Here is a 13,199-nt window from a genome sequence, read left to right on the forward strand (position 1 = left end):
CGGGTACTGGGTAAGAGCTGCCTCTCCACTGCAGGGCGGCTGAGTCCAGGAACGAGGGGCTGGCCTGGGCTGCTTGGTGCCCATGGCCATCCACGTCCTAGGCACCTTCCACCGGCCCTGCTCTTTTTGTTGTTTTTGAGTCGGAGTCACTCTGTCGCCCAGGCTGGAGTGCAGTGGCACACTCATGGCCACCCCATTGTCCACCTGCTGGGCTCTGGCGATCCTTCCACTTTAGCCTTCCAAGTAGCTGGAACTACAGGCACGCACTACCATGGCTAACTTTAAAAAATTTTTATTGTAGAGACGAGGTCTTGCCAAGTTGCCTGGACTGGTCTCAAACCCACAGGCTCAGGCAATCCACTCACTTCGGCCTCCCAAAGTGCTGGGATATTACACGCTGAACCACCGACCCTGGGCCTTTTTTTTTTTTTTGCCTCTGATCACCTCTTCTGCTCTACCCTTTTCCTGCTCCCTGCCTGTGATGAGCAGGGACAGGACTAGCAGAAGCCTCTGGATTCCAGTGACCGCCGCCCCCTATCCCTGGCATTTCTTTTCTTACTTTTTTTCTTTAGAGACAGGGTCTTGCTATATTGCCCAGGCTGGAGTGCAGTGGCATGATAATAGCTTACTGCACCCTCTAACTCCTGGGCTTAAGCCAACCTTCTGCCTCAACCTTCTGGGTAGCTAGGACTACAGGCACGTGCCATCACACCTGGTTAATTAAAAAAAAAAAACTTTTTGTAGAGACGAGGGTCTTGCTGTATTGCCCATGCCGTCCTCAAACTCCTAGGCTCAAGCAGTCCTTCTGCCTTGGCCTTCCAAAGAGCTGGGATTACAGGTGTGAGCCACTGTGCCCAGCCGACTGTGCTTGCTCAGAGGGAGGCCCTAGGATGTGGCCTGGTAGGGTGGGGTCCCAGGCCTGGCACATTCCAGGAATGTGTGATCCACAGTTTGCCCGTTATTCAGAATCCCAGCTCTTCTGGACACTTGACCCTGCTGTGTGGGCTGGGCCTTTCCAGAGCGGCGTGGAGCTAGGCTTTTCTGCAGGTCCAGGCCTGCAGGGGCTGTGAGGACACCTCTCTCAGGCCTGTGGAGTCAGACCTCTGAGCCCACCCTCCAGCTCTAGCCTTTGGCTCTCCCTGGGGCCCTGACCTTTGTGGCCACAGTGCTGGACCATAAACGGCCCTTCTGTCCCCTGGGCGCCAAGGCCTACTCCCTGTGACCAGCCTGGCCCCAAGCCAAGAGAGAGGGTGCTGGTGCCTGCACCCCCTGTCCCAGAAAGAGGCTCAGGCTAGGTCTCCGACTGGCCTCAAACCCAGTCCAGAGCCTGCCTAGCTCTGGGTCCCACCCAATCCAGCAGACAGCCCAGGGGCCCCACGCTCTTCAGCCAGCCACCAGGGGAGCTGGCCTGAGGGCAGTCTTAGGATTCCTGTGTGGTGTCTGCTCTTCCCACAATCAGCATGGCTCCTGACCGCCTTCTGCCTCCTGTGACCTGGTTTCCCTCCAGCCAGGGAACCTGGGTCTTGACTCTGCTAGGCTGCGAACTGGCACTGTCAGGTTCTTGTACCACTCGAGCCCCTGTTGGGCAGGGGGGAAGCAGACCAGAGGCAGCCCTGGACCATTGGGGCATAGAGGCAGAGAGTGGAGCACAGAGGTGCCTGGAGAGGTCCCCTGGTCCTCCCTTGGCCGGGCCAGATGGCAGCAGACCTGCCAGCTATAGGGGACGGAGCCAGGGGGAATCCTGTCCGAGCTGGGCCCTGCCTAGGGAGCCCTGGAGGGCTTCACACCTGGCCGGAGGACCAGAGCCCTAGGCCCCATCTTTCTCAGAAGGAAAGGAGGACCCATGGGGAAAAGACCTGCTGTGAGCAGTCCTAGGACTCGAACCTGGGGCCCTCCAGCCACAGGTCATGCTGTGCACCCTTGGCCGTGCAGGCGTCCCCCGCCTGGGTTCTCTGCTTCCCGTCTCCTGCAAGGAAATCTCCTGTGAGGGATGCCACGGGGACAGGCTGCTCCCTGACCCCCAACTTTCCTCCTTCTGCGTGCGGCCCGGTGTAACCCTCTATCTGACCCTGGCAGGACCGTTCTCTCCCAGCCCACTCTCCACATATTCTGTCCCTTTGCCCCTCACACTTGCTGTCCTTCGTGGGATAGGCCCTGTGGGGACCCTTTGAAGGCACACTTTCTGTGGTGCCTGCTCAGGACTTGCAGGACCCTGAGGCACCGGGCACGTGCGTGTGAGCACGTGTGGTCCGTGGAAGGTGGAACCGAGTAGCTGTCACAGTGCCACCCGGGCCGCCACTGCCCACCCAGGGACCTGACCCTGGGCCTCTTTGTCCCCGTCTCCATGGGGCATCACCTGTGTTCATGTGCCGGTCCCCGTTCTGGCGTGTCAGAGCGGGTTCGGCCACCTCTGAGGCCCCGCCCCTGGCCCCCAGCCCGCAACCTGCCAGCCTGTTCATGAATGCACACGCAGGTTGCAGATGGGGCACGTGCACTGGCTCTCGCGCCTGCACGGCCTGGGGAGTGGGAGCTTGGCAGGCACATTCCCCCAATGCAATCATCAGCGCATTCTCTCGGCGCCACAGAGGTCCGGCCGCTCCGCACCGCCTGCCACCACCGGGCACAGCTGCCAGCCTTGCGGGTACGGGGGCAGTGATTAGCAGTCGTGCCTTCTCAGCAGAGCGGCAGCCGCACGCGGAGCAGGGGCCCATCCGCGGCCGTGCCCACAGCCCTGAGCCAAGCCCAGAGGGTCAGGGGCGCGTGCACGAGAGTGTGAGAGAGCCCTGGGAGGAGGCCTCTCCCTCTCCCCCTCTCTCCCTCCTCTCATTGGTCCCTCCCTCCCCTTTCTCTTCCTCTGCCTCTTCCTCACTTCTTTCTCTTTCCCCTCTTCTTCCCCCCTCCCCTTCCCCTCCTCGCCCCCCTTCTCCTCCTCCCTCTGCCTTCTTTCTAGCCATACCATCCCGGTCAGAGTCCCGCGGCCTGGCACCTTCCGGTCTCCCAGGGCCCCCCCGCACAGTCCAGGCTACCAGGAGAGGGGGAGGAGAGTGACAGGAAGGGACAAAGACAGAAGCAAGACAGAAAAGGACAGGGAATGGGAAGAACAGAGGGAACGAGAGGGAAGGGAGAAAACTGTGTGTAGGCGGAGGACAAGAGAGAAAGAGAAGAGAGGAAGGGGAAAGGAGAGAGGCAGAGGCCACAGGGGTGGAGGGGGCTGCGCTGCCCTGACCCACAGCCACGTGGGCCGCCCCATGCCCCATGGCCAGCCTTCACTGCCTCCAGCCTTTCACACCTCCTCTTGGTACAGGGCGGGGTGTGGGGACCTCCACCCCCTCCCCTGCCACCTGCACTGCTCTCCTCATCAGCAGGAGGGTGTGGGAGAGGGAGCAAGTGGCCAGCCAGCACCCAGCCAAGCTGGACTGTCACCTCCTTGGTGAGGAACATTAGATTTCTGTTAATACAGTCTCATGGCACGTTTGTGTTTTGTTTTACTGGTTGAGTTTTAAAGCAGCGGATTATTCCTTTGGCATCTGGTGAGCTGAGGGCCTTGCCGTCCTCCTAGCTCCCTCTGTTTTGCAGAAACTGCTGGGAGCTAGGCCTGGAGGAGTGGCTGTCCTGGCCAGAAGCTAAACTCTGGTGGGGCTCAGAGGCAGTGCCCCAGGTGCCAGGACTCCCAACTGTGGTGGGGGGGAGTGGTGAGAGAGGGCACTTCTGAATTCCTCAAGAATAACAACTTCCTGCTGGGCACAGCGCTCAAGCCTGTAATCCCAGCACTTTGGGAGGTGGAGGTGAGAGGATTGCCCAAGTCCAGGGGTTTGAGACCAGCCTGGTCAACTTGGCGAGACCTTGTCTCAACAATAAATCAAAACAATAGCCAGGTGTGGTGGCACGCGCCTGTGGTTCCAACTACTTGGAAGGCTGAGGCAGAAGGATTGCTTGTGCCCAGCAGGTGGAGGCTGCGGTGGCCATGAGCGTGCACTCCAGCCTGGGAGACAAACAAAAAAACACAAACAATAATAACTTCTAATTCTCTGACTACGTATAGTGTGTCTGCCACTGTGCTCACATTGTTTAATCCATAAAACAGCCTGTAGGAGAGAGGATTATCTACCCAGCTTTGCGGATGCAGAAACTGAGGCACAGAGAAGTTAGGACACGCTTCCAAAATCACACAGCTTGTTGGTTGGGGAGCCTCCTAACTACTGATCAACACTGCTCTCCTCTCCCTGGGTCTCAATGGCAACGAAGGCCATCCCTCCAAGGACAGGCTAGTGGATCTGGGGTGGGAGGTGGCCGTCCCCTCCTTTGCCTCCCCCCACAGGGCTGAGGTATGCGGTGTTCCATGCCTACCGCTGCCCACCAGCTGGGCAACCCCCTCACACCGGCCTCTCCTCCCTGCCCTGAATGCCACGTTGGCAGGGAGCAGGAGTGTATTGTGCGCAGAAACAAAGCAGAGTGGTTTTTCCTTTTTCTGAAGGTGGTAATGGTGCAATTAGTGGCTGAGCCATTACCCCTCCTCCGGGCTGGTTCCTTCCCCTCTGCTCCCTCCCGCTCCTCTCGGAAAGGCAGCTGAATGGCCAAGCCCACCCATTCTTCTCTCACCCCTGACTCTCAGGGAGAGGGGCAGAGCTAGGGGCATGGGACTTGGGGAGTGAACCAGGGACTTTGGGGTTGGAGAATGCCAGCAAGCAACCAGCATCGCCGGAGAGGGTGGGACCCATGAGACCATTCCGAGGTTCAAAGGGGTGAGCCGGAATTCCCAGGAGTGGACCCGGGCTCCGGGGAGGTGCTGGCCTAAGGCTCCAGCTGGGCCGTGAAGTGAGCTAAGGCTCCCCTGTCCTGAGTGGAGGGACAGCACGTGCAGGACCCGAGACCCAAGACTCAGCTAGAGTGACAGGTGGTCATGGTCCGGCTTTATTGCTTCCTTTTTCTCTTCTAGAAGCGAGAGAGAAGCCTCATGCTTATGTGCCTCTCAGAGGCCTCCACAGCCCTCAGCCTGCTCCGTCTTGCAGGCTTTCTTTGCAGAAGCAGCTTCATTCCCCTGAGCTGGAGGCTCAGGGAGCCTCAGTGACTTGCCCAGGGTCCCACAGTGAATAAAAGTCTAAGAATCAAAACTCAAACTCACATCCTTAGTCTTAACCTCCAGTCCCTTTCCTTCTTAACCCCCAGGCCTTAGGGTAAGAGCTTGCAGCCGATGCCCTGGAGAGTTGGGGTTGGCAGGGAAGGTGCCGCACATTTGGGCATGACGGGCCTGGGGTAGATCCACGGCCACTGGCCTCGCTGGGCAAGCCGGCCTGTGCTGGCCTCCTCCTGCCGCCTCTCGCCTCTTTTACTTCGACTTGAAGCACAGGCGGAAACTGGGCCATGAGTCCCAGGAGACCAGACATCCCAGGTCCCTCTGGGACCCGGGTGGGGAGAGGTTGCAGAAGAGGCTCAGGAGGGGATGAGTGTCCCTGCTTGGAGGGTGGGGGCGAGCAGGCAGCCAAGGCCATTCCCTCCAGAGTCCTGGGGTGGCTCTGCACTTCCCCCCAAAGCTAGAGTGGTCGTGGGAGAGAACAGAGAACAAGAACAGGACAAGACAGAGGACAGAGGAGAGGTCAAAAAGCAGAAAAACCAGAGGGGGACACGAGGCAGTGATCTAAGACAGCCATCCCCTTGCTTAGCCATGGTTCCCCTGTAAACCTCAGAACTCAGCTGTTGCCAGGGCAACGGGGCAATACCTGTCTCTCCCAAGGAGATGAAGTTGCCAGGGTAACTGCATCCTGTCTTTCCTGGGGACCATCCCGGAATGCGGCACCCGCTGGCTGTCACCATGGCAACTGCCTTTTTGCCCCACTTAATCCCATCCCGTCTGCTCCGAGGGAGGTGGGGGAGGTGGAAAAAGAGAGAGCACTTGTGGACCAAGTTTCCTCTCCTCCCCTCCTCCGGCCCCTCCCTTGCCCATCACCCATCACCCCCGGGGTGCGGGTCCTCCGTCCCCAGCCCACGCAGGCCTGCAGTACCCCGCATGGTAGGGCCAGGGCGTCCAGGAGCAGGTTTCGCAGTGGAAGGCAGGCAGGTGTTGGGGAGGCAGTTACCGGGGCAACGGGAACAGGGCGTTTCGGAGGTGGTTGCCATGGGGACCTGGATGCTGACGAAGGCTCGCGAGGCCGTGAGCAGCCACAGTGCCCCGCTCAGAAGCCCCGGGCTCGGCAGCCGAGCCGGTTCTCTGGTCGAGCTCGGCAGCTTGGGCAGGCGAGCGGCCCCTCGCTCCGGGGGCAGAGTGGCAGCGCCCCAGCTCTGGTCCCGCAGCCCCACGCCTCGCCTGCCTGCCCGGCTCCAGCATGGCCACCATCACCTGCACCCGCTTCACGGAAGAGTACCAGCTCTTTGAGGAATTGGGAAAGTGAGTCGCTCCCAGGGGGTCCTGGAGGGCGCGGGGGTCGGTGTCTCTGGCAGGGCATGTGCCTGCCAAGCTTGGCACATTCCTGTGCCCGCGGGTGAAGGTGAGCTGCAGGGGCCTGGGTACCGGCATGTGCAGAGTGCCCGGAGCCTGGCGTGGGCATGCTTGTGGGGGCACAGAGAGTGTGTGGGGGTGAAGGTTCGGTGGTATGCGCCCGTGCATGCACACACGCAAGTACGCACGGTCTGGGCACACGCAGCTTCTTAGGAACTAAAGTCTAAACAGGAATTTCCCAGTCAGCCTGTAAGCTGGAATTCCTTTCTAGTCCCACTCGTGGGGACCATAGTAGATGGCTTCCGCGTCGATGCCTCCAGTGACAGAGAATTTGCCACTCAAGGGAATTCTTCCCGACCGGAGACACCCCAGCAACTGTGCAGAACAGCCAACTTCTCCCTCCCAACTCCCCCTTCCCAGTTCCTGCCAGGAGCGAGGTCCTCAGTACAGCACGGGTTAATTTCTGAGCCAGGGTGAGGTGTCCTGGGTGTTTGGGGAAGGCCCCCCCCCGTCAGGCCCGCTGGGGGGCACCGCTGTCTCAGGGGCTGGTGGGGCAGAAGGTGCAGCAGCTCCGGTCCTTTGGCAAAGTTGCCTAGCTCTGAGCTCATTTTCGGCCTTTGCTGACTGCTGTGGAGAGAGGAGTGGGAAGAACGAGCAGAGGGGAGCCCCGGGGGACAGCTGGGAAGGGCTCCTGCCTGTGGTCACTCGGGCTGTGGAGGACACTGGATGGGTCAAGGGTTGGAGGCAGGGTTTGCCCCGCGGGCAAAGGGGTGCCAGTGCCCTGGTTGTTCCCACAGCAGCAAGAGTTTGGGGAGAGGGTGCCAGAACGGGGCAGTTGGCAGGCGCTCCGGGTGTGCGTGCAGCAGCGTGTGTCTGGGGGAGTGATGTGTCTTGTTGGGCAGGGACCTTGAGGGGAAGGAATAGTGTTGTGTAAGGACTGACTCTAGGGACACTTGTGTGCCCTAAAAGGATGTGCAAGCATTCATGTGTGTGCACCAGGCGGAGGTGCTGGTGTGTGCTTCATGTGCATGGCCTGAGAATACCAGTGTGTCCTGCAAGAGTGCACGTGTGTGAGTGTCACAGGGGTGCTGCTGTCTGGGTTGCATGGGAGCGAGGGCTGGACATGCGTCACTGTATGTGACACGTATGGCAGGCAAGAGCTGTGTGCACACGTGTGTGAGGCCTGGGGTGTGTAAGGATGCACAGGTGAGATGTGGACACAACGGTGTTTCTGTGAGGGCTGGCTATGCACATGGGAAGGTGCACACATGTGCATGTGTGAGGCCTGGGCTCCCGGGCTCGTGTGGGAGTATGGGTGTTGTAGGCATGTGTGAGCTCATGCTGGTGTTTGCATATGTGGGCGGTGGGTCTGTGGCTGTGGACAAGTGGGCTGCGCACACACACGCACACCTAGACTGTCCTGACTCCTACAAGCACACTCCAGCCCCCTGTGCAAACACACATGTGCAGATGTCTTGTCTGCAGACGTCTTGCCTTTCCGAGTGTGTTTTCACGCTGGGGAGGGGGCAGGAACAAGATACCTTAGGGCTGGTCTGAAAGACCGAGGCTACCCTCTAAACTTGCAGGGACCCCCTCCAGCTGGTCTGCAGCGCCCACTTGGAACCCAAGAACTCCCTGGGGAGCCAGGAGCTGCCTTCAGGGACAGCCACAGCTGGGTCTGGCAGGACTGCGTCACCGGGTGCAGGGAAATGGAAGGCAGCTGTGGCTCGAGCGCTCCAAGTGAAAAATCAAAGTGATGCTTTGCCCCGAGATGAGATGGACATCCTTGAGACTGGCAGTTGTGGGGGCAACTTGGCGGAGAGGTCCTTGTGAGCCTTCACAAAAGACTTCGGGGGGAAAGAGCCTGGCGTGGCCGCGGCAGCGTGGCTGCGCTTCGTCTAGTCAGTTTCAGCCCTTCTCCTTCTGGAACTGTTAGTGCTCGTCACCTTTTTTAGGTCACATATTCCTCCAGGAATCTGAGGAAGGTCTAAATCTATATTCCCCAAAAAAGTGCATAAACCTACAAAATGTTGCGTGTGCATGTCAGGGCCTTGCGGGACATTGGGCCTGAGGTTATGGGTGCTCCCATCAGAGGAAGGGGATGGGGTGCCTGGCCGCATGCCTGACTCTATGTCATAAAGGCCAGGGTGCACCGCTGGAAGGTCCCGGGCTCTGCTCTGCAAGGGGCCAGTAAGGCAGGGAGGGGCAGTGCCCTGTGCAGCCACAAAGACACAGGCCCTGTCCCTTACCACCACAGCCCAGTGACACGGGGCAGGCCACGCGTCTGTCATCTGGAGATTGCAAAGGGCTGGGGGATTCCACGAGATGGTGCGTGGAAAGTGGCAGCCTGGGGCTTGGTACACAGTGGGCCTCCCATGGGGAACTGTGGCCAGGGTGCCTGTTGTGTCCTCAAGGCTGGCAGGGCTGAAGGCCAGGGATGGGACCTGCTCCATGTTGCCCTTTTCTCTGGAGTTAGCCCAGCTTGGGGTAGGGGGTTGACCAAGGCCTGCTTCCCCTGGTCTGGCTGGGAGGCACTGGCTTCTCTTCTGTGAGGGGAAGCTGTGAGCTGCCTGCAAGAACTGTCCTTCCATTGGTGGCCCATAGCCTCTGCCAGCTGGGACCCTGCAGTCACCACCCTAAAGCCGAGCTCCATGCCGGGCCTCACTTCAGATCATGAGCAGGGTGACCAGGAGAGGCAGCTGGGTTGGTCCTGAAAGGGGGAGGGAGTCTTGGGCCTCCCTCCTTGGGACCTTAGGCTGCCCAGCTGGAGAGGAGGGCAAGGGCCTTTCCCAAGCTCTGGCGTCCTGCCTGTGAGTTCTGGCTGGGGATCTCAGGCTTTGGCGGAGCCGGGCAAGGGCTGGCTGTGGATGCCAGAGAGGCTGCTCCTCTACAGGTCTGGGAGCAGCCAGCGGGGTGGGGGTGGGGGTGGGGCCGAGGTCCCTGGGAAGGGGCTTCCAGAGCCTCTCTGTCTGCTGGGCTGGAGGCCCCATGGAGTACGTGAATTCAGATGTGGCAAGAACTTGACTCCAGGCTCCTAGAAGGCTGGGGTGGGGCAGCCTCTTGGGACCAGGGATGCGCTATCTCCCTCCTCCCTGGACCCAATCCTCTTCCCTCTCAGGGTGAGAGACATGAAGTCCAGGCCCCAGAGGCCCAGACGCTTGCAGGAGGCAGGCTGCAGCGATCCAGCTCTGGGACAGGGTGGGCCGAGGGCCCAGGCCAGAGCTCCAGTGTCTCCGGCCTTCTCGGAAGACCTCTCTGAGAAGGCAGGCGTGCAGGCTGTGGGGGATGGGAAGCGTGAATCAGGAAGTGAAGGAGAAGCTTTCTCCAGCCTTCAGCAACCTCTGGGCTTCTGCTCCCACCCCAGGAGAGGTCAGAAAGGCGGGGAGCCGCCCTGCAGCCTGTGTAATCACTGGGCTTACAGAAAGAGCCTCCGAGGAGATTGCACTTGAGCGAGGCAGAGGGAGGGAGGGAGCGCCTGGAGAGAGCTCAGCCCACTCTTCTCTCTGGAGACAGGATCGGAGATGGACTGGGGAAGAGTGGGGTGGGGGAGGGCTCCCGCTGCTCCTGGGCAGGGTGACTGATGGGGAGGGGACTGGCCCCTAGGCTGAGGCCCCCTCACCTCTGGCCTGGGTGGAGCTGGGTGGCAGTTGCCAGAGGCCTCTCCCTGGAGGCCCTGGGTCCTGGGTGCTGAGTCCTTTCTGGGTCCACACTCTTGAATCTGTGGAATGCGCTGTTGGGGATGGACAGTGTCATGTGGGAGACAGAACGTGGTGTCCGTGATGCCCCCCATCCCCCCTACCCCCTGGGACCAGCGTGGCCCTTCCACCTCCAGCACCCTCTTCCAGCCACAGTGCTGGCCCGGGCACGTCTCCATCCGTGAGCTCATCTCCGAGGGAGGCGCCAGACTTACTCGTCCATCTTACAGACCAGGAGACTGGCTTGGGGAGCAGAGGGACCCGCTCAGGGCATTGTGTTCCAGTCCCAGCACCCAGCGCGGAGGGGAAGGACGCCGAGACCCTGGGACCCTGTCTGAGGAACGTCCTCTCTTGTGCCCGCCCACAAGGGAAGAGGAGCAGTGGCCTTGGGTGGGGCAGCCCTGAGCTGTCACTGGTTTTCCAGTCAGGATTCGGCCTCTCGTTTACTTGGGCCATCCTGGGTGAATCACTTGGCCTTTGTGTGCCTCAACATTACCACCTGTACAGTGGGGATCAGAACACTCCTGTAGACGCCAGAAATGCCCCATGAGGATTGCCACCCTCTGCAGTCTCCCTCTGCGGAGGGTGCACAAGGGACACCGCAGACCCCCGGGACACAGGTTGGGAGGGCCGGGGACACACCCCATAGACAGTCCTAGCCTGGGTCTCTGGGAGGCGGCATCCAGAGAGGAGTGGTGTGTACAAGACCACAGGGAGAGGCAGGGCACAGGCAATGAGCAAAGGCTGGGAACTGGGGGGACGGCCTCCAGGAGGGGTGGCAGGGACAGGGAGGGGGACGTGCCTGCTCTCCTCCCAGCCTCGGAGCACAGGCACGCACATGTGCTGCTGCAGCCTCCGCCCCCGCATGCCGCCCCCACACAGGCTGAGACTCACTGAAACTCTGTGGAGCCTCCCTCCCTCCCTGCCGCCCCCCAGCAAGCACAGGCGATGTGGCTGCCAACGCCCCTGCCGTCTGGGGCGGTGGCCCTCTCTGTGGGATGAGGGCAGAGCTCGGATGCAACATTGGCATCCTGTCACCGAGGGGCGCCCCACACACGTGCGTTTTCACACAAGCTCGCAGGAGCACACATGGACACACACACACACACAAACACACATACTGCCTCTGGCACGCAAGTCCACCTCCCAGTGCAGGAGTCGCATGGTGACGCCGCCGGCCGGGCTGCAGGCTCTCTCCCTCACTTTGTCTGTGTCTGTCTCTCCATGCCTTCTCTCTGTCTCCTGTCTTGCCCTGTCTCTGTCCCCGCAGTGCCCCATTTCTCACCCACAAGCCACCTGAGCTGCTCTGGGGCACGGTAGGAAGTCCCCTCCCCGGGCAAGCCTAGGGTAGCCCACAGCTGAGGCCCAGTGCAGTCCCCCTCCAAGGCCAGGAGACCCTCCGTGCTGGACAAGGTGGGGGACCTTGGTGTCCTGGGGTCACATAAAAGGAGGAACACGCCACGATCCTTGCATCCATTCAACAAATATTTCCTGAGCATGGTGCTCTTTCCCAGGCCTCGGCTGAGCCCAGCGCATACCACAGGCAGGACTTCCGTGGCCTCTGCGCATGCCGGGCTCACAATCTGTGCAACGTCAGCATCCATTACATCCTCTCAGCAAGTACCCTTTAAGGACGACTGGGTAGGGGCCATGGCCACACCCATGGAACCGTGAGCTGCAAAGACCCCTTGACTAGTTGAGGTGGGGGAGGAATCAGGGAAGGCTTCCTGAGGAGGTGGCATTGAGGAGTGGGGGCTGAGTGAGTTCACTGGAGGGAAGAGAGTGGAAGAGTGTTCTTGAGGGGGAACAGCTCGCACAGGCTATAGGCTTGTGTTTCCTTGGAGCCTGCCAGTCCCAGAGGACCTAGGGTCCCACAATTCTCTGGCCTGCTTAGCCTATGCCCAACTTTAGATGCTGATCCTGAAAGGAATGGTTTTGTTTTTGTTTTGAGTTGGAGTCTCACTCAGTCGCCCAGACTGGAGTGCAGGGACTGCTCCCGGCTACCGCAGCCTCGACCCGCTGAGCTCCGACGATCCTTCCGCCTCAGCTTTCTGAGTAGCTGGAACTACAGGCACACACTACCACGCCCGGCTAGTTTTTGATTTATTGTAGAGATGAGGTCTCGCCAAGTCGCCCAGGTGGGTCTCGAACCCGCAGGTTTAGGCAATCCACTCACCTCAGCCTCCCAAAGCGCTGGGATGACAGGCTGAGCCACTGAGCCTGGCTCTGAAAGGAATGTTAAAGCCTGTAGGTTGTCTGGAGGAGGGGGCCAGGCGAGTGGGGAGGCCCAGAAGCCAAATCAAGCGAGAGAGCACGGAGGAGCTGGGGGGCTTCAGCAGGGGGAAGGACCCCTTGGGGGGCTGTGTCTTCTGGCAACCGTGTCTGCAGGGACGTCCTGGGGTCCAAGAGGCCCAGAGAGCAGAGCTGCCAAAAGTGCAGAGTGAGGAAGGCGATTTTCAGCTTCACACAGAAAGAGTATTCTAATGGTCAACCCTTCTTCCCTATCCCCCCCCCATGCCCTGATCCCCACCCGAGTCTAGGGAAATTCTCTGCAGCAAAGCAGGGTGTAGTGACTCACGCCCCAGCACTTTGGGAGGCTGAAGTGAGAGGATCCCCTGAGGCCAAGAGTTCGAGAACAGCCTGGGCCGCATAGCAAGACCCTTGACTATACAAAAAAAAAGTAAAATGTAGCCCAGAAGTTCAATGTTGCAGTGAACTATGATCATGCCACTGCATTCCAGCCTGGATGGCAGAGCAGGACTCTTTTTTGGTGGGGTTGTAGTCTCACTCTGTCGCCCAGGCTGAAGTGCAGTGGCACATTCATGACTACCCCAGCGTCGACCTACTGGGTTCCAGCAATCCTTCTGCCTCAGCCTTCCAAGTAGCCAGCACTACAGGCGTGCGCTACCACACCCAGTTAATTTTTGAATTATTGTAGAGGCAAGGTTTTCCCAAGTTGATCTGGCTCAGACAGGACTCAGGCAGTCTACTTGCCTCAGCCTCCCAAAGTGCTGGGATTACAGGTTGAGTCACCGAGCCTGGCCAAGACTCTATCTCCTTTTTTTTTTTTT

The 13,199-nt window shown here is 59.9% G+C and overlaps 1 protein-coding gene across 3 annotated transcripts in view; it reads left to right on the plus strand.

Annotated features, from left to right (window-relative positions):
• Window positions 1-5,672: 5,672 nt before the first annotated feature.
• The window catches only part of CAMK2A (calcium/calmodulin dependent protein kinase II alpha), a 68,001-nt gene continuing 60,474 nt past the window's right edge, over window positions 5,673-13,199 (plus strand). For 2 of the 3 annotated variants that reach the window (XM_008061046.2, XM_008061047.2), the window contains exon 1: window positions 5,673-6,382. In XM_008061046.2, coding sequence (XP_008059237.1) covers window positions 6,321-6,382 — 62 coding nt within the window. In that variant the 5' untranslated portion in view covers window positions 5,673-6,320. The remainder of the gene's footprint in view (window positions 6,383-13,199) is intronic. The other variant, XM_021713941.1, reaches the window with a different exon arrangement.

Source organism: Carlito syrichta, unplaced genomic scaffold (assembly GCF_000164805.1).
Source record: "Carlito syrichta isolate Samal-C Ts95f unplaced genomic scaffold, Tarsius_syrichta-2.0.1 Scaffold305012, whole genome shotgun sequence".
In the NCBI taxonomy this organism is placed as follows: domain Eukaryota; kingdom Metazoa; phylum Chordata; class Mammalia; order Primates; family Tarsiidae; genus Carlito; species Carlito syrichta.